Genomic DNA, 25,777 nt, shown 5'->3' with positions numbered 1-25,777 from the left:
AGAAGGAAGGGGTGTGACTGTAAGAAAACTTTACTCCAGGAGTAGCCCAGAACTCTGCTGGTACAAGTCCACAGTGTCACAATGCCATCAGGTACTGCTATACTTGTCTAGTCTATGATTCCAAAATAGGCTCAAGGACAAAAAGGAGTTAACAAGGGGATTCAATGATTAAAACAATATTGTCAGAAAATTAACTTCGTGGGCTGGGGAGATAGCTCAGTTGGCAGAGTGCTTGTCTCACATGCACAGGCCCTGGGTTCAACCCTCAGCACCACAAAAAAAAAAAAAAAAAAAAAGAAAATTAACTTTGTAACAACATGTAGTATGAATTAGAGGATTCAGTAGTAATAGGAAAAAACTGTGGAGATAAAGTAGAAAATAACATTTATTGAGTACATAAGATGTGCCAGAAACTTCATTTTAAATGAACTTTATTTTAAATTCTAAAATAGCCATCCTCCCACCACATAGGGGTTATTATTTCCATTTTATACATGAGGAAAGGAAAGGGTGATTAAGTGACTTATCCATGTTCTCTGTGAAAATATGTTGCAAAATATCAAGATCAGGGCAGAGAAAGCCACAAAGAGAGGGAAAGATGAAACCAAGAGATGCCTGGCAAAGAAAAGGGATTTAGCAACTCTATAATAAAGTCAGAAAGGAAAGAGGAATCGAGGCTGATTGCAAGGGCTCAAGCCGAAGTGATAAGAAATTGATGGGAATGAAATCAGGGAAACCAGGAGATTAATTCGTAGGAAAAAAGAAAAGAAGCATTAAAAAACAACGTATCAACAACAAAACTCAATTTTCAAAAATCATGCAATAAAGTGTGGTATACATTAAAAAGAAAAATCCTCTTCTTCTTTTTCTCAATTCTACTCTGAAACCATAATGATTATTTATTGTTTATTGAATATTCTTTCTTATAATTTATTTTTACACAAGTATGTTCACACATGACAACCCTTACTTGCATTGATTTTAATAGTATATTTTTAAGATAGAGCTTTCTAGATATACTTCATTTTTTTCTAAAGGCTGCATATTATTCCACTGTATGGATGTATTTAATATATTTAACCAACTCTATACTGATAAGTAGTTGAGTTGTAGTATGATTTTTGCAAGATGTTGTTCCTTGCTAATATTGCTGTTTGCAACCACAAAATACAGCTCCAATGCAAATTCTTATTTACAATTTTTGACCTATTTATGAACAGGTATCTCTAAGTTAAATTCTTAGAATTGGAAGTGCCAAGTCAAATGACATTTTTAAAAATTTTAATAAATGTCTTTCAAATGTTGATAAATTCACCAACAAAACCAAACCTTTTCATTTTGCCAAACTGATGCATGCATAATGTTACCATGCTATTGTTTTAAGTTGCTATGTGAAATTTTAGACATCCTAAGTTTGAGGTGAGTCAGGGTCACTTAAAATGAGCATTCTTGTAGGTGGACAAAAGTACAAGACTGCATTTGAATAAGAGCGATGAGTACAGATGCTGATCATGATCAGAAGAGAATAAAGTTCTCTAAAAGAGTGAGTGTGCAGTTAAAAGAGCGGGGAAACATAACTAAGCTCTGGGGAACCAGGAATAATGGCAGAAAGAGGAAGAGATCTAAGGAGACTGATAAGAGACCGGGAAATCAAAGGAAATTTAAGATTACAGAAGGCAAAAAAGGAGAGTGCCAGAAAGGAAGTGAAAAGTGTCCATAAGTTGCATTAAGAACTAGGAAAATAGCCACGAAAGAGCCATTTGATTAGGCAAAGCAATGAAAATGGATTAACTCCATTTCATTATCACCCATATGTTGGGAATTATGGGGACACATCTATGTTAGAAATCTTTATTAGAAAAATCCCACCATCATGGGTTGGGGGGAGAGCCAGCTCTTTTCCAAAGATGAAGTTGGCCCACTTCCAAAATGTTAAATAATATTGACAATAAAGTGAAGGGTAGTTTCAAAATGACAAATCCCATCCCACACCCACATGCACACCCATTATTTTACTAGGAGTCCCACCTCTGAAATGAAGACTCTGGCAATAAGAGCGAGGTTGAACATGATGAGGACAAAAGGTTATCACATTGTATTTAAACATATAAAATTTAATCCTTCATTCCAATATTGCTATAAGAAATCTTATCATACTGCTACACATAATAAAATGAATTGAAATAAGAAGCAATAAAGGAAATGTGACTTATGCAAGAAAGGAGAGTCATGAGCCCCAGGTGACTGTTGTCAAGATTGTACAAAGTGTACTTCCTGCAAGTGTCTCAACATCATGTCCCACTCCTTCCCTCAACCACCCCACCCGACATGTGTATCTGAGGATGACTTTGACTCTATGACGTCACTTTAAGCCAAACTGTTCCAGGGGAAGGAAAAGTCTTTAAAATTGTATTTTGCAGGATTGTTTCTCTTTTTCTCTTTATACTCTCAGTTCTCAAGTTTGAACAAATAAAATATATTAGAAAGCTTGATTTGTTTCTGATCAGTGGTTACTGATTAGTTTTACTGTTTTCTCTATATTCTGACATTTATGTTACCATTTGGTATCTCTGGACTTAATACTAAGAGAGATTAACAGAGCTTCATATTAAACTGGGGAATTGTTTTCTTTGATGAACTCAGTCTTCATGAAGCATATAACTATCCGATTTCCAAACTTCTCAAAGAAACAGAACAAGATGCTTTATATGGGCATCTTTGTAAAGACAGCCAGGGTCTATTAGAAAAATCAGTTTGACTTGAAATCAAGACACGGATAGAGGAGTTAAAGTTTTGCTGTTCCTTCCATAACCAAGAGATTTGCCTCCTGATTTAATTTCTCCTTATTTTGTCAATGTTGTGCAAGGCGGGGGACGAGGACACGTGCATCATGACAGGGAATTTGTTTTGATCCATCCATTGAACTCAGGAGAAGAAAAACCAAGTTAGTTATTCAAATAACCCCACTAATTTTTTTACACAAATCATCATAATGAATCTATATAACTACATTATTAAATGTATTAACTCTGCTCTATAACTCTTCATATTTTTCTGCCTTTGAGAACCTGATGGAAACTATGGAATATTTCACCTGGAAAATTCACACTTGTACAATCTCAGTCTCTCTCTCTCTCCCTCTCTCTCTCTCTCTCTCTCTCTCTCACACACACACACACACACACACACACACACACACACACAGACATTTTTGTAGGGCTTCAGTAGATTCTCTGAATTCTAATCATAGACCCCTGGGGGGGTACCCACATAAGCATTTCTACTACATTTAAACTGTGTTTGAGTCATGAACATTTTATTCAGAAGTTCTGGTTTTTAATAGAATTCAGTACAGTGGGAAGGCCACTTCTTTTTGTGCTGTAGAGTAAGGTAATACCACATTACTAAACATAAAACAACCTTCTCTGAAGTATTAAAAGTCACATAGCACCACATCAAAAACAAATTCGTGAGTGAAAAACTCCATGGCTTAGGAGAATCCAGGTAGATAACAAAAATCATTTTTTTTAACAAATGTTAATTTTTTCTTTAATTAAACAAATACTTTCCACTGTAAATTAATAATAGAAATGGATGGTATCTTAAACCAAATTTGTAAATGGGATAAAATTAATATTTCAAAATTTACACTGCAGGTTTTCTATTAAAATTAATATTTCAAAATTTACACTGCAGGTTTTCTTTTTCTGTGCATTAAATTAATATGCTTATGTTAGCTTATTAACAATAGCCTTATTAAACCCTGGTTATAGGCCCAGCACTATGCTAAGCACTTAGGATAAAATATAAATAAAACATAAATAAATAAAACACAACTCATCTTCAGGAAGGAGAAGCATGTTGAGAAGTCAAGAGAACTATTTAAGTCAATCATAGCAATTACAAGGATAAAATTTGATGGAATAGAAAAATATTCATTTCCTGAATATATGGGTAAATTGATAAATTTGTTATATTGTTTCAAATGTTGAATTATTAGTTTAAATGTGCTTCAGTAATTAGGTGCAGTGGCACATATCTATAATCTCAGTGATTCTGGATACTTGAGGCAGGAGGATCATGAGCTAAAAGTTAGCCTGGACAATTTAGTGAGATCTTGTATCAAAATAAAAAATAAAAATGGCTGGAGTGGTACAGTATCCCTGGGTTCATCCACAGTATTAAAAAAAAAGTATTTCTAAGTTATGATCATATAATGGCATTAAAAATAGCTTGTTGGAGCTGGGGTTGCAGCTCAGTGGTAGAGGACTTGCCTAGCATGTGTGGGTTCGATCCTCAGTACATAAAAAAATATAAATAAAATAGAGTTATAAATTTAAAAAAATAGCTTGTTAATGTATAACACCAAAGGTTTAACCCCACAAAATCAAGGCTGAACTTTTAAGGAATATTCCTTATTTTGTTGCTTGAGGGGAAAAAAATTAAAGAAATAAAACAAACATCCACCATAGGAGCTAAAATGGAAAACTGATAATATGAAGTGTTGACAAGGATAAGGAGTAACTAGAATTCTCATACCTTGATGATATGAATTTAAATCGATAAAGCCACTTTTTAAAAAAATTTTAAGTTGTGGATGGATCTTTATATATGTGCTGCTGAGAATTGAACCCAGTGCCTCACACATGCTAGGCAAGTGTTCTACCACTGAAGTACAACCCCTGCCCTGGTAAAACCACTTTTAAAAAACTGGTAGGCAGCCTTACATAAGTTAAACATATTTCTATTCTATGGTCTAGCAATTCTCACAGAACCAAAAAGAAATTAAGAAATACACCCACAAAATATTTGTATAAGAATATTTACAATAGTCACAAGCTGGAAACGATCCAAATGTTCACCAAGAGAATTATAAACAAAAATTGGCATAGACTTACAATAGAATACTATCCATCAATAAGAAAATAATGGGTAACTGATACACATGACAATATAGATGAACTGCAAACATTTTAAGCTATAAGACTGAAGCCAGACACAAAGGAGAACATGTCCTTTATATGAAGTTCAAGAATAGGCCAAACTAATCAAGGATGATAGAAATCAGAACAAGGATTGCCTCTGGGAGTTGGCTGGGATTAACTGAGAAAAGACATGAAGGTATTTTCTGGGGAAGGGGATGGAAGTGTTCTCTACTTTAATGGGGGGATGTTATATAAAGTGATAGGCAGAATAATGACTTCCAGAGGTCTCCATGTCCTAATGTACCAAATCTGTGAATATGTTATTTTATGTGGCAAAAAGAACTTTGCAGATGTGATTAAGGTTGAGGATCTTGAAATGAGAAGATTATCTAAGTGGGTCCAACCAAATCATATGAGCTCTTAAAAGAAAGAGAAGCTTTCATGACTGTGGTTAGAGGAAGAGAGAGAGAGACTGACACCAGAAGAAAGGGTAGAGATTGCTGGCTTTGAAGGTGGAGGTAGGGGTCATAAGTCAATGAATGTGGGAGGACTCTCTACACATTAGAAAAGACAAGGAAATTGATTCTCCTCTGGAACCTCCAGAAACACAGCTCTGTAGTTACCTTGATTTTTGTGCAGTAAAAGTCATGTAGACTTCTGACCTACCGCAGTGTAAGATAATAAATTTGTATTGCTTTAAGTCACCAAATATATGATATTTTTTACAATAACTTTATTTATTTATTTATTTATTTATTTATTTACGTGATGCTGAGAATCAAACACAGTGCCTCACATGTTCTAGGCAAGCACTCTACCACTGAGCCACAACCCCAGCCCAAACAAGTGATCATTTTTAGGTTAAATAAAAAAACTAATACATGATGAGGCTATATGCATTTGTAAAAACTCATCAAAATGTACATTCCAGATTTTCATGTTTCACTGCATGTAAGTCATACCATGTTCTTGATTGAATTGTATCCTGAAAAAAAATATGTTGAAGACCTAACTCCCAGTTCCTCAGAACCTTATTTGGAAAGGGGTCCTTGTGGATGTAATTAGCTGTGCTGAAGTCATGCCAGAATAGAAGGGGCCCTTAATTGACAATGATGAATATCTCTAGAAGAAGAAGCAAAGACAGAGACAATACTAACACCATGTGAAGGCAGTGTCAGACACTGGAGTGAGGAATGCTAAAGGCTGATGGCCATCACCAGAAGATGGGAAGAGGCACCCAACCTCTCACAGGAACACGGCTCTGCAGACACCTTCACTTCTGCCACCAGAACTGTGTTTTAAGCCACTTGGTTTGAGGTACTTTGTGCTCTCATCCCCAGGAAATTAATATATACCTCAACATTTTTTTCACAATTCTACAGTAAGAAAAAGAAATAAAACATTACAAATACAGTTGAAGTCCATTTAGTCTTCCCCAGAAAACTCCCCCACTCTTCACAAGACTACCCTTATCTTAAACTTCTTTTTATATTTCTATTGTTTTGCATACATTTGATATATAGCTAGGAATCATAAACATTTTTGCTTTTTAAAATTTATTAGGACAAAAATATAAATTCATCCTTCCTCTTTTTTGATAAATAAAAATTGTGTTTTTTTAAGGTATGATGATTTTATATATGTACATTTTAGGAAATGACTACAACAATCAAGCTAATGAACACACCCATCACCTCACATTGTTACCCTTTGTGTGTGAGTGCAGATGGGTGTATGTGTGGTGACGACACTTAAAATCTACTTAGTAAATTTCAAGTATACAAGATAGTATTATTAACAATAGTAACCATGTTATATGTTAGATTTTCAGGATTTATTCATATTATAACTGAAAGTTTCTATCTTTTGACCAACGTCTTCTCATTTTCTCCATTGCCAGTCTCTGGCAACCACAATTCACAATTCTACCCTTGTCTTTGTTTGTTTGTTTGTTTGTTTGTTTGTTTTGTCGTGTTTGCAGTATTGGGGTTTGAACCCTGGAATGCTCTACCACTAACTTACATCCCCAGTCTTTTTAATTTTTTAAAAACTTTTGAGACAGGGTATTGTAAGTTACCAAGGCTGATATCAAATTTGCTGTCTTCCTGCTTCAGCCTCCCAAGTAGCTGGTATTACTGGCATGCACCACCACACCCGGCCTCTGCTCTTGATTTTCATGAGTTCAACTTTATATTTTCTCATATAAGTGATATCATACTTTATTTGTCTATATGCATCTGGCTTATGTCATTTAACATTATGCCCTTTGATTTCATCTATGTTGTTGCGAATGGCCAGATTTGCCAATTCTTTATGAATGAATATTAGTGTGTAAACATACCACATTTTCTTTATCCATTCGTCTGCCAGTGGACACTCAGGTTTCCATATCTTGCCAATTGTGAATAATGCTGTCATGAATATGGGAGTACAGATAATTCTTGAACTTACTGATCTCATTTCCTTTGGATATATACCCAGAAGTGGAATTGTTGTAAATTGGCCCAGAAATTGTGGAAATTGATACAGCCATTATGGAAAACAGTAAGGAAACTCCTCAAAAAATTAAAAATAGAACTACCAGGTAATCTAGCAATCCCACTTCTGCATGTTTTTAAACTTTCTATAAACAGAATATATTGTATTTGTTCTTTAAAAATTTGTTGACTCAATATGTATTTGTGAAATGAGTTCACAATACATTAATTTTCATCATTGTCTGGAATTCCATTTTATGAGCAAAGCAGGATTTCTTTTCAGTAGGATTTATTCATGAGTGCATAGAAACAGAACTCCTGCAGGACAAGAGGGGGCCCGACAGGGGTCGCCCCAAGGCATGACTTCTTTATCCATCGTACTGTTAATAGATGTTGAGGACATTTACTTATTTCATTGTTATATTTTTGCTATTACTGCATGAGCATCCTTGAACACATGCAATGTTCCTTAAGGATATATACTAAAGATTGGAATTTCCTGGGTCTTAGACAACATGTATCTTCAACTTGACGAGAGAGTGTCTAACTGCTCTGGGAAATGACTGCCCCAATTTACACTCACAGAAACAATACAAAAGTTCCTTGTCACACAGAAAGCTATTATTTTGTACAATTAATATGCATTAATAATTGCAATAATTTTTTAAAGTATTCCCTCCGGATATAGAGTTCCTGTTGCTTCCCACCTTCTGTGACAATATTGTCAGGCTGTGTGTGTGTGTGTGTGTGTGTGTGTGTGTGTGTGTATGTGTGTGTGCTGGGAATAGAACCCAGGGCCTTGCACATGCTAAGCATGCATCTACCACTGAGTTACACTCCCAGACAGGCATAGTGTTTTCCATCTGATAGGCAAAAGCAAATTCACCATGAAACAAATGAAGTTTAAGCTTAAGGACACTTCATTCACATAGATTTCTTTGAAAACCTCATGGCTAATTTTGTATTTACAATTGTGTTTTCTTTTTCATAAAATGAAATCCACAAATTGCACAAGCTTCAAGTCCCACCAAATCTAGATACAGCCCTGCTGCTGATGGGTGTGTAATGTATCTCATTGTGGTTTCAATTTACTTTTCTCTGATCACTAGTGTAATGTTACTTCTTTTCATGTGTTAGGTGGCACATCAAGTTTTCTGTGAATTTAGCCTTTTTGTCTTACTGATTTGTAGGGGTTCTTTATATCTTCTGGATATTAATTCTGGACTTAATTGGGGCAAATAACTTGTCCAGTATGGAGTCTGACTTCATTTTTGTTCTGATTTTATTTATAATGATGTTGGATTTATTCATCTCTTTTTTAATGATGTGCACATTTTTGTAACTTGTTTAAGAAATACTTTTATGACAAGGCTATAATAGGTTTTTTTTTTTTTCCTTCTAAAAGTTAAAATCTTTATATTTGGGCTTCTAGGGAACTTGAAAAAAAATTTGACATATGGCATGAAATTAAGATCTAATTATAGGGATGCAAGGTTGGTTCAACATCAGGAAATCAATAAATGTCATTCACCATATTAATAGACTTAAACTCAAGAATCACATGATTATTTCAATAGATGCAGAAAGCATTTGATAAAATACAGCACCCCTTCATGCTCAAAACACTAGAAAAAATAGGGATAGTGAGAACATTCCTTAACATTGTAAAGGCCATTTATGCTAAGCCCATGGCTAATATCATTCTAAATGGTGAAAAACTGAAAGCATTCCCCCTAAAAACTGGAACAAGGCAGGGATGCCCTCTTTCACCACTTCTATTCAACATCGTTCTTGACACTCTGGCCAGAGCAATTAGACAAACCAAAGAAATTAAAGGGATACGAATTGGAAAAGAAGAACTCAAACTATCCCTGTTCGCTGATGACATGATTATATATTTAGAGGAACCTGGAAATTCCACCAGAAAACTCTTAGAACTCATAAGTGAATTCAGTAAAGTAGCAGGTTACAAGATCAATGCCCATAAATCCAACGCACTTTTATACATAAGTGATGAATCTTCAGAAAGAGAAATTAGGAAAACTACCCCATTCACAATAGCCTCGAAAAAAATAAAATACTTGGGAATCAATCTCACAAAAGAGGTGAAAGACCTCTACAATGAGAACTATACAACACTAAAGAAAGAAATTAAAGAACACCTTAGAAGATGGAAAGATCTTCCATGTTCTTGGATAGGAAGAATTAATATTGTCAAAATGGCCATACTACCTAAAGTGCTATACAAATTCAATGCAATTCCAATTAAAATCCCAATGACGTACCTTACAGAAATAGAGCAAGCAATTATGAAATTCATCTGGAAGAATAAGAAACCCAGAATAGCTAAAGCAATCCTTAGCAGGAAGAGTGAAACAGGGGGTATTGCAATACCAGATCTTCAACTCTACTACAAAGCAATAGTAACAAAAACAGCATGGTATTGGTACCAAAATAGAAAGGTAGATCAATGGTACAGAATAGAGGACACGGACACAAACCCAAATAAATACAATTTTCTCATACTAGACAAAGGGGCCAAAAATATGCAATGGAGAAAAGATAGCCTCTTCAACAAATGGTGCTGGGAGAATTGGAAATCCATATGCAACAGAATGAAACTAAACCCATATCTCTCACCATGCACGAAACTAAACTCAAAATGGATTAAGGACCTCGGAATCAGACCAGAGACCCTGCAGATTATAGAAGAAAAAGTAGGTCCAAATCTTCACCTTGTTGGTCTAGGATCAGACTTCCTTAACAGGACTCCCATAGCACAAGAAATAAAAGCTAGAATCAACCACTGGGATAGATTCAAACTAAAAAGCTTTCTCTCAGCAAAGGAAACTATCAGCAATGCGAAGAAAGAGCCTACAGAATGGGAGAATATCTTTGCCAATCATACTTCAGATAGAGCACTAATCTCCAGAATCTATAAAGAACTCAAAAAACTCTACTCCAAGAATTCAAATAATCCAGTCGACAAATGGGCTAAGGAAATGAATAGACACTTCACAGAAGAAGATCTACAAGCAATCAACAAACATATGGAAAAATGTTCAACATCTCTAGTAATTAGAGAAATGCAAATCAAAACCACCCTAAGATTCCATCTCACCCCAATTAGAATGGCGATTATCAAGAATACGAGCAACAACAGGTGTTGGAGAGGATGTGGGGAGAAAGGTACACTCATACATTGCTGGTGGGGCTGCAAATTAGTGCAGCCACTCTGGAAAGCAGTGTGGAGATTCCTTAGAAAACTTGGAATGGACCCTCCATTTGACCCAGCTATCCCACTCCTTGGCCTATACCCAAAGGACTTAAAATCAGCATACTACAGAGATACAGCCACATCAATGTTCATAGCTGCTCAATTCACAATAGCCAGACTGTGGAACCAACCTAGATGCCCTTCAATTGATGAGTGGATAAAGAAACTGTGGCATATATATTCAATGGAATATTACTCAGCCATAAAGAATGATAAAATTATGGCATTTGCAGGCAAATGGATGAAATTGGAGAATATCATGCTAAGTGAGATAAGCCAATCTCAAAAAGCCAAAGGACGAATGATATCGCTAATAAGTGGAGGATGACACATAATGGGGGGGAGGGAAGGGTTAGTGTTAGGGTTAGAGTTAGTGTTAGGGAGGGGGGCAAGTATGGAGGAAGGAAGTACTGTACAGAGGGTAAAGAAGGGTGGGAAGGGGGGGAAGGGAAAAAATAACAGAATGAATCAAACAACATTACTCTATGTAAATTTATGATTACACAAATGGTATGCCTTTACGCCATGTACAAACAGAGAAACAACATGTGTCCCATTTGTTTACAATAAAAAAAAATATATATCTAATTATTATTTGCTGCACCTGGATAGCTGGTTGTCTCAGCACAATTTATTGAAAAGTTCATCGTTTCTCTATTCCATGTAACCTCCATCATGTTTCAAGTTTCAATATGTTTCTAACACTTTTGTTAATTATTGTTTATACCACAAACCTAGCACTGTCATAATTGCTATGGCTTTAGAACTAAGTTTTGTATCAGGCAGAATAAGTCTCCCAATTCTTTCTTCTTTAAGATCTTCCTGACTTTCTTCAGTCCTTTGTGCTTCCATACAAGTTTTAGGATGTTTATTCACTTCTGTGGAAAAAGAACCTTTAAGAATTTTATTATAATAATATTTGAGTAATAGATTATTGTGAAGAAGACTCTTTAACTATCAAGCTTTCACATTCACAAGGATGAATGGCTTTAGAGTTTTCTCAAATTTTCCTTTTGCCCTTTAATGATATTTTGTTATTTTCTCATTAGCATTCTTATATATCTTTAGATAAGATTTATTCCCACTAATCTTTGTAGCCATCGTTGCTATTATCAAAGGTGTCTTCCTATTCCTACTACACATTCTATTCAGTTATTATTAATATGTATATGTATAGAAATGTTATCTATTTATTTTTATTTCACTTCTATCCATTAAACTTACAAATCTCTTATTGGTCCTAAATAAGTTGTCTATTTAATCTGATAAGTGGTTCTGAGACTCTTCTTTCAGTTTTTTCAACAACCAAACATAAATACACAATTTGATCAATTGCAGTGATTCTGAATAGTTGTGCTGTACAGTTGTCAAAATAATCAAAAGCAGTATTATATAGTAGTCAAAGAAATGACAAAGTCAGGCTGCCTGGGTTCTAATTGGCTCTACCACTTAAAGCAAATCTTAACATACTCATTTGTAAAAATTGAAATGAAAATACTATGCTGCATATGGTTCTTGCAAAGGATTTAATGGGATAAACATAATAAAATATGTTGTATAGTCTCTGGTCCATTGTAAGCACTGAATTAAGGTTAATTATTAAAAGCATGAGGTAAATGACACTATTGTTAATTACATAGTAGATTTATGAACCAGAGTTTAAAACATGGGTTAGAATAACTCAAAACAATCTCTAATGACCTGTCCAAATTATTTTGCAACTGTGTTATACCAAATACAAATTATTCATTTAACTGTAAATCAACTAATATTGCTGTTCCATTGTTGGTTCTTCTGTGATTGATTGATTCTAGGTATTGGGATGTAGTCATGAGCACAGTGAGAGTCAAGGTTCCTGCCCACCTGGAGCTTTCATCCTAATGAAGGAGCCACATATTGTGTATTTTTAAATTATGCTGCTGTGTTTAGAAAAACAAAGCATAGGAAGTTACAAGAGAATACTACAAGGGGGCATATAGATTGGAAAGTCAAAGGGAAGTAACATCAAAGTCAGACAGAGGGAGAGAAAAGGAATTTAAGCAGAGAAAATGAGATCTTAAAGGAGCTGACAAACTAAGGGGACTAACAGAGACCAGTATGGCAGGCGTGGAGAAGGCAATGGTGAGAGTAGGGCCAGATGAAGTTGGGCAGGGGGACATCATGAGAGATGTTGGAGGCCTTTTCTAAAATCATGAGACCCATGAAGAGGGTTAGCATGAAAAGTTCGTTGCAGCTATTGGTAGAAAAGAGACTAGGAAGGCTAAGAAAGGAAGCAAGAAGGGCAACAAGAGGCTCTTGTAAGAGGTGGTGGTGGGCTCTGGCAAGGGAGGTGAGTGAAGATGAGGCAAAGTGATGGCTTTGGGATATATTTGGGGGGTAGACTCAAGAGGACTTGGTAAGGGACTGACAGGAATGGGAAGACTGTCTGTGAGGGGAAGGGTCAAGGGAAGTTCCCAAGTTTCTGACTTGAGCACAGGGGCATGATCTTTCCTGAAATGGGGAAGACCAGAGATGAAGCAGATTTGGAAGGGAAGCTCAAGGGGTCAGATTTGGATAGGTCAAGTTTGAGATGCCATAGGAGTATCCAAGTAGAGATGTTGAGCAAGGATTTAAATATATGGATCTTGAGGATAGCAGTTAGCTGTCTGAAGGTCACTGGGAACCACAGGACTCTTCTTTAGGATAAGAGGGAGAGAGAGAAGAAAACAGTCCAGGACAAAACCTTGGAGAATGCTGAAGAAGGAACTGGAGAGAAAAGGAGTTGGCAATGAAGTGTGGTGAGCAGATTTTAGAAAGAGGAGACTTTGAGGAAGAGTAGTAGCAGGGCCAAATGTTAAGAGGTTAAGTAGAATGAGGATTGAAAGTATTCACTGGTTTTAGCAACACAGGGTTTAGCTCTTAGCAAAAAGCAGTGGTGGGAGCAGAAATTAGAGTGCAAACAGTGCTGTTGCCTGGAGCTGAGAGAGCATTCCTGGCAAGGGCCTTTATCATACGAGGAGTCAACTTGTACACTACCCTTTTGCAGTTCCTAAGCATTTCATGGAGTCATCCAGCCAAGAAACAACACCTCTGCACTTCCATCTAAACTGGTTGATAAAATGTCAGGGAGATAACGCTGGCCAAGGTTTTTTTTTTTTTTTTTTAACCTCTGTTGTGCAAATCTCTGCAAACCAATGAAACACACACCACACACACACACACACACACACACACACACACACACAAGTGCAATAGGTGGTTTAATCTCACAAGGAACTTAAGGAAGCTGTTGTCATCATCACTTCTGCTGATCAGAGTCTCAAAGGTCAAGACCACATTGGAGTCCTTCCATTGTTGTAAAAGTTAATGAAAGTTAATTATTAAAACTGACAGAAAGGTAATTAACTCACTGCCTTACATAACCTATATATAGACATCCCTGTACATATGGATGCATGCAGAACCTATAGACTCAAGTAACTGGACACTGTTTCTTAAAACTGGGCTGCTTTATCTCAAAAATTGTCCACTGTTGCTGAAGCTCCTCACTGAGTGTGTTTCAGGTAGGAACAAAACTTATAATCACTTTCCTCAATCTGAATTTCTATTGCTTGAAAATGGCATTTTCTTTCTGATCAAGGCCTATGTAGAAGTTACTGTTATATTCTTGAGTTTATTCCATGAGCATGAATATTTTGAATGATTCCACTAATAGGCTGAAAATGTATGTCTTGAGCACTAGAAATGTGAAGTAAATATTTGATTAGGCTATTTAAGTTACCAAGTAAATGGTTGTGTGCATTTTTAAGGCTCAATAGCCTTTTCAAAGATAGTAGTGGGTTTTGCCTTAATTATGCAGATAATTCCTTTATTCCCCACAAAATCCATATAGTTAGATCATCTGCTCTGAAGGCTAGCAAAGCAAGCAAGCCTTTAGGAAAACTTTTCTCCAGGAAACAGAATCATCCTTTTTGAAGAGATTTAGAAAGACCATCTGGCCCTGATGTGAGGGATTTATCTGCCAGACACCCCAGAAAGTCTAAAACCAAAGGAAAGGGGGAAAGGAGAAAAGACAATAGAAGTGAGAAGGATCAAGAGTCAATAGGGAATAGAAATAGAGAAAAAAATTATCACTGGACCATTGCAGAGAGCTCTGTGCCACGAGACATCTAAGATCATTCAGGGGCACATAGCCTATAGATTATCAACTCTAACTACATAAAATCTAGTTCATTCTTTACAATGACAGGAAAAGAATTTACAATATTCTTTATAGGTACAAGTGGGACACAATTTATTAAGTCATTGAACTAAATCATTCTTTTCTCCAAAGTGAATTTATCATGTAGATAAACAGTATGGTGAAAGTTGGCCACATAAAGATCATTTCTACTGAGAAATTAGGAAGTATCTATTTGATTTCAGAAATGAGTAGTTTATAAGGGTTAATGCATACTTTACCTTCTCCCTCTGGATAAATGGATTAGTAGTATAAAAATAAATGAACAAAAGCAGTAATAGCTTGTCTTCAACTAAGAAACAAACAATTCACAGAATGAGAATGGGTATTTATAAGTTATTGAAATAAATAAATAATATCATAGTTTAATATAATAGTTTAGCTCTTCCACACAATGAAGGTCTTTGAGTCTCCAAAGAAAAAAGAAAATGCAGCTTCAGTTTTACTGTATTGAGTTGCTTAGGGGAGAATAAACCTGGTCATGTCATGAAGATGGAGCCCCAGGCTGCCCAGGGTCACGGTGTGTGTGATGTTAAGAGTACAGGTGAGTGGTTCCACTCTCAAGGACTAGGTGCTAAGGGTGCCTCTCCTGGAACTCCAAGCATGTGCCTTGTCTCTTATGAAGATAGGGGCTAAGAGGTCCTACATTAACACAGCACAGAAAAACATGCAGTAAAGTGTCAGTTATTCACAAAACCTGCTTCTCTTCCTGGCTCTGACTCTGTCACTTGCTAGTTAGAGGTGTGGGTTTGTACATTTGTTTGTGCAGTGCTGGGGATCAAACCCAGGGCCTCCCACATGCTAAGCAAGCACTCTACCACTGAGTTACATCCAAGTCATTTATTTTCTCTCATTTCAGTGTTTTCATTTGTAAATTGGTGATAATAATACCTACCTTTTGTGCATAGTTCACAGGGTATCACTCAAGGAAGAAAAGTGAAAGTACTCAAAACCACAAAGCCTTCTAGAAGTGGCTAGGAATTCTCTTTATTCTTGTCTGCACATATTGGGCCTGAAACTTCTTACTATGGTACGTTTCTAATGATTTAGTCTTTTGGCCAATAAAGCTTTCTGTTTCCATTTTCAGGTCTCTTACTATCCTCTGGGTGTGATTTGCTCATGCCCTGCTATCTTCTCATCATCCTTTCCAAACTTTCCTGTTCTGTGAGGTCTAATTCAAGACCCACACTTCCTTCATGAACTTCATTAAGCAGTTCCTTGATGAAACTTTTCTCAACTCCAGCTTACGTCCTTTCTTCTTTCAACTTATTATCTGGACCAGTCATTCTGGGTATTTCTCCTGTATATGCAAACTTCAGATTTCAGGGTGATATCACTTATACATCTTTTGTTCACAGTTTAATTTATTCCAACAAATCTTCTTGCATACTTACTATGTTATAGGACCTATGTAAAAGAGAAAAAACAGAATTTGGCATTTAACTTTTGGGGAATTTAATCTTATAGGCGAGACAGACATAAGCAAATAATGACAATACAGTATGATATGGAATAGAAACATGTTCAAGGTACTTTCAAGAAGGAAATGATTAACTCTTTCTGAGGGATTTCATGAAACTTTACAGCATTTTCTTATCTTATACAACCAAGTTCCAGACAAACAATAGACCAATCAATGCCTGTTGAAGGAACGAAGAAAGGAATCAATGGTCAGGGACAGCTGAGTATTTTTACAGATGAATTGGAATTTAGCAGTTGGGGAGAAGAAGCCAGATAAAGGAAACTATGTGTGCAAAGACATGGAGATGTTAAATCATCATGGCATGTTAGGAACCTGTAATCATGAATAAGGGCCCAAGAACTTGAGACATAGGCCAGAGTCAAAATATAAAGAGCCTTGCCTGCCAGGCTAAACAGGTAAGATAGGTAGATTCTTTAAAAATTATTTTCAAATAAACGTGTGAGAATGGAAAACTGCTGCTTCTGGAGATAAGCTCAGAGCAAACATGCAGTCCTAGAAAAGGTGGCCACATGAACATTTTCTAATAGGTTCTGGTTGATTTTGTAAATTGGGCCTACACAGTCAATCCTAAAGCTGTTACCTATAGAATCAAGGCCAAAATGTCTCTCTCTGCATACTTTAGCTTACCTTGACCACAGCCCTACAGCAAGATAAATGGTCTCCTCCTTTTACCATTAGACAAACTGAAACTGGAATCACTTGCTCATAACAAACACAGTTCAACAAGGGCAAAGTGGGGATTCAAAACCATAGTCACCAAATGCTACATAGTCACCAAAACTACATAGTCACCAAATGCTCACTCTTTTCTGCTTCACATCTACCTAAATTAGATTTGACTTTGTTTTCCAGCATTATGGATAGTGCAGTAACAGAATTCATTAAAAAATAATAATTTAATAATTTAGTGACTAAAATTAAGCTAAAACTAGCTAAATTCCTAGAACTATATATTAACTAAAACATATAAGCATACTTCTTAAATTAATAATCTAAGACGTGTCATTGCCACCATGAACACTGAAACGTGACTTAGCTACATAAATGTGACTAAAGGAAAAAAAATCAAGAACCCTTTCTTTAGCCATCTTGTCTTAGACGTCTGGGGGAATCACTTCCACACCCTCAGGATCCTCGCCCAAGTCCCATCACATTTAAACACCTGTGTCGCCTTATTATCCCCTCTTTCCAAGGAACAACTTTGGTTTCAAAATCAATGTTGTGTTTGTGAGATGCCAATAGCAATCATCACTAAATAGCAGAGAAAAACACAAGTGGTATTCATGTTCTACATGATAACAGTCACCTTATTTCTCCCAAAGAAACAGTCAGGTGTACATTTATAATACAGCTTCTTTAATTACCCTACTGTGCTTCAAAAGAAACAGACACAGAAGAATGGTAGCACTGAGCAGGAAATAGGCCCCTTCTGACCTCTCATCAGCACTGAGTTACTCTTCGTCACCGCTCTGGCCCTCTCCATGCTGCAGCTACTGTCTCCCTGCTTCCATCCAGCTGGACACCAACAGATGTGGGCTTTTTCCGGCCCTTGATTCTGGCTCCACTTTGGCTGCCAACTGGGATGCCTGTGGTGGTGATCGCCGCAGCAGTTGTCCTGCTTTTTCTCCCAACCCTCCCTGTTCCCCCAAGGACTGTTATCAAAACACTGCTGTATTCCCCCTCTCCAAGGACCAAATTCATGAAATAAGTCTGGCTTACGTATGGTTTTCCACTGATTGACTCAGGCGTATTTGAGATCCATGAAAAAGGAGCATTTTCAGCAAATTTTAGCCACACTACAGCATTTTCAGTGATGTCTTCATGCAGACCCACGTAGATGGCTGTGGAGGGGTGGTGTCATGGAAAGCTGCCTGGCGTTCTGTGCCTGAGGAGGGGCCAGGAAATGCTCTGCACACCTGGTTTCAAATTATCACTAATTAAAAATGAATCCTAGCATTGCTCATGAGCATTTAGATTCAAATTAGTTGTCTCCCAGCAGAAAAGACAGACCTGTGAAAGTCTAGAACTCCAGATAAATGCTAAACTGTGGAAAGGTCAAAGCCGCAAGACGCCTCTCAGAAGAGTAGGCATTCAGAGTGGAGGCTCCCAGTAATCAGAGGCCAAGAAGGGCCCAGTGCTTAGGTTGGAACTGGGTGGAACTCGAAGTTGTGGATAAGGGACATGTATACAACAATCCCTACAAGTATCAAAAAGTTATTTAAAAACTGTAATAGTTAAATTGACAAATAGCACTTCAGAAATTAACCCTAGGATTAAAAATCTGCTTTAAAAAAAAAAAAAGCAGATAATGACAAATGCGTATGACTAAGACATAAAACCAAGGTATACGAAATATGTGTACATACATGTGTGTGTCTATGTATATAATGTACACATCCTAGAGACCAAAAAATTTAAAAAAGCACATCAGAGGAAAGTGAATACAAGTGGGAATATTCACAAATAAGGATCAGAATTCCAACATTATTGGAAAGAATAATGAATTTCAATTTCACAGAAACCAATGACACCCTAAGGAACCCGGAGAGAAATATAACCACAAAGATAAAACAGAACCTGAGAAGACATATATTAAAATGGGTGTAATATTTGAAGATGGAATTGTGTTCCAAGAATCAAAAAAAAATTTTTTTTCCAAGAATTTCTAGGGGAACGGTAACTTGTTTAGGTGAAAAAAGCTAATAAAATCATCTTTGAATTCTTAACTAAAGTAGGTCATTCTTCACAAGCTCAGAAATGATGAATGACATTCACTATGACTATCTGAAGCCCACTTCAGCAGAGGCTTCATCTGGGTTTTGGCTCAGGGTTCAGGTTGTCTGTTACGTGTGGAATATGAAGTAGCAGATTTTGGAGCAGGGGCAAACTGGAATGTGGTTGAGCTGCCCTGATTCCTGCTCTTGAGCACTCCCCTTACAGGCAGTGCTGGGTGTGAGGAGGAGGCTCTTTCCAGTGTGTAGCAGGAGGACCAGAATTCAGGCTCTTGATCTGATGGAGGTAGTATGAGGGAGCACATTACAGAGCCAGTCACAGTTCTCAGACAGAAGGAGCTAAATAGAAGTGACGGTCTTTCTACCATTATTGTCACTGGCAAAAAAATATATGTGTGTACGTGTGTGTGTGTTGTGTATAGGCTTAGCATAGAGAGTGCATACAACAGTCAAACGAAGAAAAGAAGTACCTTCAGGATCTTTCTTAGGGAAGAGAACCAATGAGTTTCTGTGAGTTCTTCAGTGGAAATATGAATGAGGCAACCAGAGAGTAGAATTTTTCTATTCTCTTACTTTCTTTCTGTCCAAAGCAAAACAGAAAAGTTAAAGCACATAATGCTTGAGTCTTTGTCCTAAGGCTAGCTAGGTTGGATCTCTCACAGGATTAAAGCTGTTCTTGGAAGACACTCTATATAGTCTTTGCAAGAGACCCAAGATGTCAGCGGTCATTGACCATGGATTAGATCTTAAGTGTTAATACCCCAACCGAGTTGTTGGTAATTGGCAAAAAAATAAAGACAAAAATTTATGCTATGAATGGCAATGAGCAAGCTAGCTCCACTTAATGAGCAAGTTCTTCTTTTGTAGGTACTGGGGATTGAGCTCAGGGGCACTTAATCACTGAGCCACATTCCAAGCCCTTTCTGGTATTTTATTTAAAGACAGGGTCTCACTGAATTGCTTAGGGCCTCACTAAGTTCCTGAGGCTGGCTTTGAACTTGCAATCCTCCTGCCTCAGCCTCCCTAGCCACTGGGATTACAGGCATGCACCACCACGTACAGTGCAAGTTCTTTCGATGATGGGCAGTACTGTGTAATGAGCAGGGTATGACACCTGGATGTAAGAATGGAAAGATGGAAGTGGGAATAGAGATGAGAGAAGACAAGCTGCTTGATGGAGGAAAAGGCTCAAAAAGAATAGCAAATGAGGATCTGAAAATTGTAATAAAACTCAAAGGGTCTCTAATACTGGGGGCCTTGCTAAAGGGTAAGGACTGAAGCACTTTGCTGCGGTCAGAGAAGACCAACACAGACAAAGTTAAAGGTACTAGAGAATTGAAGTGGGCGGGGTGGGGTATCAAGAAATGGATGGTCAAAGAGAAGTCAGGTGAGGCCAAGAGTTGAGGCCATTGGCAGATTCCGGGTTATAGCATGAGCTCTGTGAACATGCTGAAAATGCCTTCAGGTATGAGAAGGCACCATGTAGCAACACACAATCTGGTGTGACATAATTCAACTAATCATGTGATTTCAGTCAGGGAACAAAACTCTGGGCATTATGGGTAATAATATAAAACCAAGTTGCAGGGGGAGTATATATGGCAGAATGTTCTTTGAATTATTCTTATAAGACAATAGAGAAATTGCATGTTGTAAAAGAAATAGCAAAGTCTGAAAATGGAAGTCCCAGTTTTGACACCACTAGTTGTCTGACTCAAGAAAAAGTACTTAGAGGGCTGGGGCTGGTGCTCAGTGGCAGAGCACTTGCCTAGTATGTGTGAGGCACTGGGTTCAATCCTTAGCACCACATAAAGACAAACAAATAAAGGTGTTCTGCCCATCTACAACTACAAAAAATTTAAAAAGAAAAAGTGCTTAGATTTTGTCAAGGAGGTAGATGTATATACGATTACATTATTATCTGTAAGAGGAGGATAATAGTAAGGCCTTAAAGAACTGTGAGGGCTAAATTGGCAATGTGTATAAAAAATTTTTGTAAAATTGATCTTTTACAGGACTGAGATAAGAATTAAAAATCCAGACATACAATTTGTTAAAATAATAACTAGCAGTTGGCGAATGCTTATCGTGTGCCAGGCACAGTGGCAGATGCTTTGAAAACATTTTCATTTAATTTTCACAGTCACCTTGAAACTTGGGTATCATCATCACAGATACATAGATGAAGCTCAGAGATGTTAAGTAACTTGCCCAGGGTCTTTCCTTAGAAAAGATATTGTCACTTGTAAATTAAGTAACCAAGTATTAGTCTGTGCCATAGTTTCCTCAACTATAAACAATAAAACTTTATCCAACTCTCAGAAACAATAGGAAAGTAAACAGATTGTATCTTTTAATTTCACAAATTAAACACACTTTATATGGTATCATAAAAATTCTGATGAGAAAATTGGAATATTGTTTGATCCTAGGAACAATGAACAGACTTCAATCTCTCCAAGTTCTCCAATGCCACACTTTGGAAACATTTCTAGGTAAAAAAAAAAAAAAAGTCCACAAGATGATCTCACTTTATATATAGAAAAGAGACTCACTGGTTTGTACACTGAGTCAATTTTTACTGCTTTTAAAAAAATTAAATAAAAGCTCTTTGTTTACTTACCCAAAGGAGCAGTGTCCAGCTCATTGGAGGAAAAAGTGATATCGCTGTCACAAAACACAATCTAGGTCCCTTAATCCTGCCTCTTTTGATCTCAAAAGGTGGTAACATTCAGTTCAGAGCTCACTCATCTGTAAATTGCATCACATTATCTCTGAGTTATTTAAGAAGCAAGCTCTGTTTGGTTTCAGGCATTTTAACCTGCTAACGGCAAGAAGAAGGGTTCACCACATAGTTCCAAAGGTCTTCCACTTGCCACCAACACCAGAAGAAGCAAAATGATTGAACCCATAGGGAATCAGTATGTTGTGGCCAGGCCAGTGTACTCTGCAAATGCTTTTGGAGAAGAACATAAGAAGAAACACAGACATCATAAGACATTTCTGGATCGTCTCAAATTGTGTTGTAGGTAAGATATTTTTGCCATTAGGAATAAATGAAGACTTTCTCCTAAATTGTCTAGCTTTCAAGCTCTCCTTTCTGGCTCTACTCCACACCCAAGGAGTCTTTTTTGTCTTCAGTTTCCAAATCTACTCCCTGCCACAGTCAGAAAGTTATGTCTGAAATGAATACCATCTCAGCTAGCCACACAATCTTTCCAAATCAGATAACTAACAGATGGGGACAGAGGCAAATTCTCAAATGAAATGTAGCACAGTTCAAGCAAAGGATGACAAATAAATCTTACTATGGCTAAAGAAAATCTGATATTTTTCTTTAAAAAAAAAATCCTTTAATGATGACCAGGAGCTGTCAACCTGATTGAAGAAGTAAATATTCGTGGGAGTGATATTACTAGTTTAATCTTTAATATATTATCATCTTTACCAAATTTCCACCCACAGTTAGGCACTGAACTTAAAATTTGATATTAATTGACTGACCTGTGGTTTTCAATGTTTCAGCTGTTCCACACAAAAGGCCAAGAGAATTGCCCTCTCTTTGTTCCCCATAGCATATTGGTTACCAGCATATCGGCTGAAGGAATGGCTTCTCAGTGACATCGTTTCTGGTATCAGCACAGGGCTGGTGGCTGTACTTCAAGGTACCCTTCTCTTCTTTTTAGATATAATACATATGCCATAAAATTCACCCTTTTGTTTGCGGGGTGTGTGTGTGTGTGTGTGTGTGTGTGTGTGTGTGTGTGTGTGTGGTGCTGGGAATGGAACCCAGGACCTTGCACATGCTAGACACATGAGTCATACAATGGCCACCCCTTTAATGTGTACAATTCAATGGATTTACATATATTCAACAGGCTGTATATTTAACACCATTAATTCCAGAACATTTTTACCCCAAAAAAACTCTCTTGCCCATTAACAGACACTTCACATTCCACACCCTACAACTCATCCCCTTGGCAATGACTCTCTGTCTCTATGAATTTCCCTATTCTGGATATTTCATAAAAATGGACCCATATATTACAGGGTATTTTGTGTCAGATTTCTTCACCTAGCATCATATTTTCCAGGTTCAACCATATTGTGGCATGGACATATAGTCTATCACATGGTTATTCCACTTTGTTTATCCATTCACCAGTTCATGGACATTTGACTTGTTTGCACTTTGAGTCTATTATGATTAATGCTATTATGAACATTTATGTACAACTTTTTGTGTAAACATGTGTCAATTACCTGATTATGTCCCTAGGAGTTTATTTGTTGGATCATATCGTAACTCTGTGTTTGATCACTTGTTGAACTGCCAAATTATTTTCTAAGTAGCTGCTCTCTTTGCATTCCCTCTAGCAGTAGTGTATGAGGATTCAGATTTCTCCACATCCTTAACTTTCACTATTCATCTTTATTTTGTTAGCTATCTTAGAATGTAAAGTGGTATCTGGTTTTGGTTTTAATTTGTACTTTCCCAATGACAAATGATGTTAAGCATCTTTTCTTGTACTTATTGACCATTTGTACATCTTTGGGGAAAATGGTTACTCAAATCTTTTGCCCTTTAAGAAAAATGGTTATTTGTCTTTCTGTTGTATAGTTGCGAAGAGTATTTATATTTTATACACTAGACCCTTATCCAACATATATTTGTAAATAATTTCTCTCATTCTGTGGGTTATCATTTCAGTTTATTTTTTTTCCAGTGGTACTGGGGTTCAAATATAGGGCCTTGCATATGTGAGGCAAGTACTCCACCACTGAGCTACATCTCCTGCCCTCGGTTGCTTAAAAATATCCCTTCAGTACACGTTTTACAAAATTTTGATGAAGTCAATTTATTTATTTTTTCTTCAATCACTTATACTGTAGGGGGTCATTTCTTAGAAACCATAACCTAATCCAAGGTCACAAAAACTTATACTTGTTTTCTTCTAAGAGTCTTATGGTTTTCATTCTTATATTTGTATCTTTGATATATTTTGAATTAATAAGGTAACTTATTTTATTTTATTTTTTAGGGTAACTTATTTTTAAAGGTCCAATCTTAAATATCAGAAAAACCTTATGAGAATTTCTGAGATTCCCTTGCACAAAGTAAGGATCCTGCTGCTTGTGTGTTTACAGGTTTAGCATTTGCTCTGCTGGTCACCATCCCCCCAAGATATGGGTTGTATGCAGCCTTTTTCCCAGTCATAATCTACTTTTTCTTGGGTACTTCTAAACACATATCTGTAGGTAAGTCAGTTACTGTGCTGATAAATTCTCTTATTGCTTTTTCTTTATGAGTTCTATTAGCCATTGTTTCCTGAAAGAGCTAGGACTGGAATTTGGGCAGAAGGGCTGGACTGTACAATCAGGCTTTGTATATGCTCTACTATAGTATAAGACAACTGTGCTCCAGGGAGGCACATGCTGACCACAGTTCACCCTCTAATAATTAGGACCATTTCCAGTCCTGAGTATGATGGTGGGAGCAGTAGTTACAAAAGTAGCCTCAGATGCCAGTACCACTATGGACTTGTCCAATAGCACAGCAAATAACGAATCGATATTGGAGCAGAAGAAACTAATGGTGGCTACAACTGTCACAGTCCTTTCTGGAATCATCCAGGTGAGCACATTCTCATAATCTGCTTGTTTTGACTGGTGCACATAGTTCTGGGAATTTATTCCCCTCCTACCCACTCCTCATCTTCCCTTAGGTTTGTATCCCTTGTTCAGAGGCCCAGAAGAAGTGATTTAAAAAGTATCACTCTCCACAAACAAAGGGTTGAGAAGGGGAGGCAGATCCACATTGCAAAAACAAGCGAATGTGCATTTGGGTAGGAGGGAAAGGGGAGCAGGGTGGTGCAACTGGCAAGGAATTCAGCGCTCAAGTCAATAAAATGAATTGGTACAGTTGTAAAATATAGCAAGTAATAGTGACACTAGTAACTTCAGAATTTTTTTCTTCCTAATTCCTCAATGACTACAAGCTGATTGGAAGGGTTAGGGACTTTGCACTTCAAACTGTTCACATCAAAGATTTGGGGGACAGTAAAGAGAAGATCATGGTGGGACCTAAAGACTCACTCCCAAGCCACAACACTGATACCATTTTGAATAGTGAAAATCTCTTGGAAACTTCAGGATATTACCCAAGTTTACCATTAGTGAATTTCTTGAAGAAAGAATAAATCAAGTTCTACAATACATAGTGTATGTCCTACTGACAAACCATGGGGTCAGTTGTTTGTAAAAACATTTCTGAACCTAAGAACAGAAAGAGAACTCAATTGGACTTTGTGTACCAGAGCTTTACCTTCATTCTGAAGACATGAATGGAAAGAAAGGCCAAATATCCAAGGGAAGGGAAGTCCATTCCATTCACTGAACTGAAAAACACTGATGCTTTGGTGGGAATTAACCATCTTTGTCCCCCAGCTAGAACCAAGCACTTTTGATGTCCAATAGGCAGTTACGTGTTTCCTAAGCAAGCCAAACAACTTGTTTGAGGGAATATGAATGGACACTCACCCACGCATGCTATAGCAGCTAGAAAGTGTTAACTTAAAATTACATCAGCAAATTTATGAGGGCTCATGCTAGATAAGATTCTGCTATAAATGGTTTATGGTGAGTCTTCTAAAGACACCGC

The 25,777-nt window shown here is 37.0% G+C and overlaps 1 protein-coding gene across 2 annotated transcripts in view; it reads left to right on the top strand.

The window, feature by feature from the left end:
• Positions 1-25,777, top strand: part of SLC26A3 (solute carrier family 26 member 3) — a 71,259-nt gene that overhangs the window by 21,548 nt on the left and 23,934 nt on the right. Inside the window, exons 2-5 of one of the 2 annotated variants that reach the window (XM_079150021.1) lie at positions 21,925-22,142; positions 22,639-22,778; positions 24,265-24,375; positions 24,582-24,751. In XM_079150021.1, the coding sequence (XP_079006147.1) occupies positions 22,012-22,142; positions 22,639-22,778; positions 24,265-24,375; positions 24,582-24,751 (552 nt within the window). In that variant the 5' untranslated portion in view covers positions 21,925-22,011. Of the gene's footprint in view, positions 1-21,785; positions 22,143-22,638; positions 22,779-24,264; positions 24,376-24,581; positions 24,752-25,777 lie in introns of those variants that run through there. The other variant, XM_079150022.1, reaches the window with a different exon arrangement.

The sequence above is a fragment of the Sciurus vulgaris genome (genome assembly GCF_902686455.1).
Source record: "Sciurus vulgaris genome assembly, chromosome: 8".
Lineage (NCBI taxonomy): Eukaryota > Metazoa > Chordata > Mammalia > Rodentia > Sciuridae > Sciurus > Sciurus vulgaris.
Note: the sequence above shows the minus strand (reverse complement) of the source record. Positions and strands in the feature narration are given on the sequence as shown.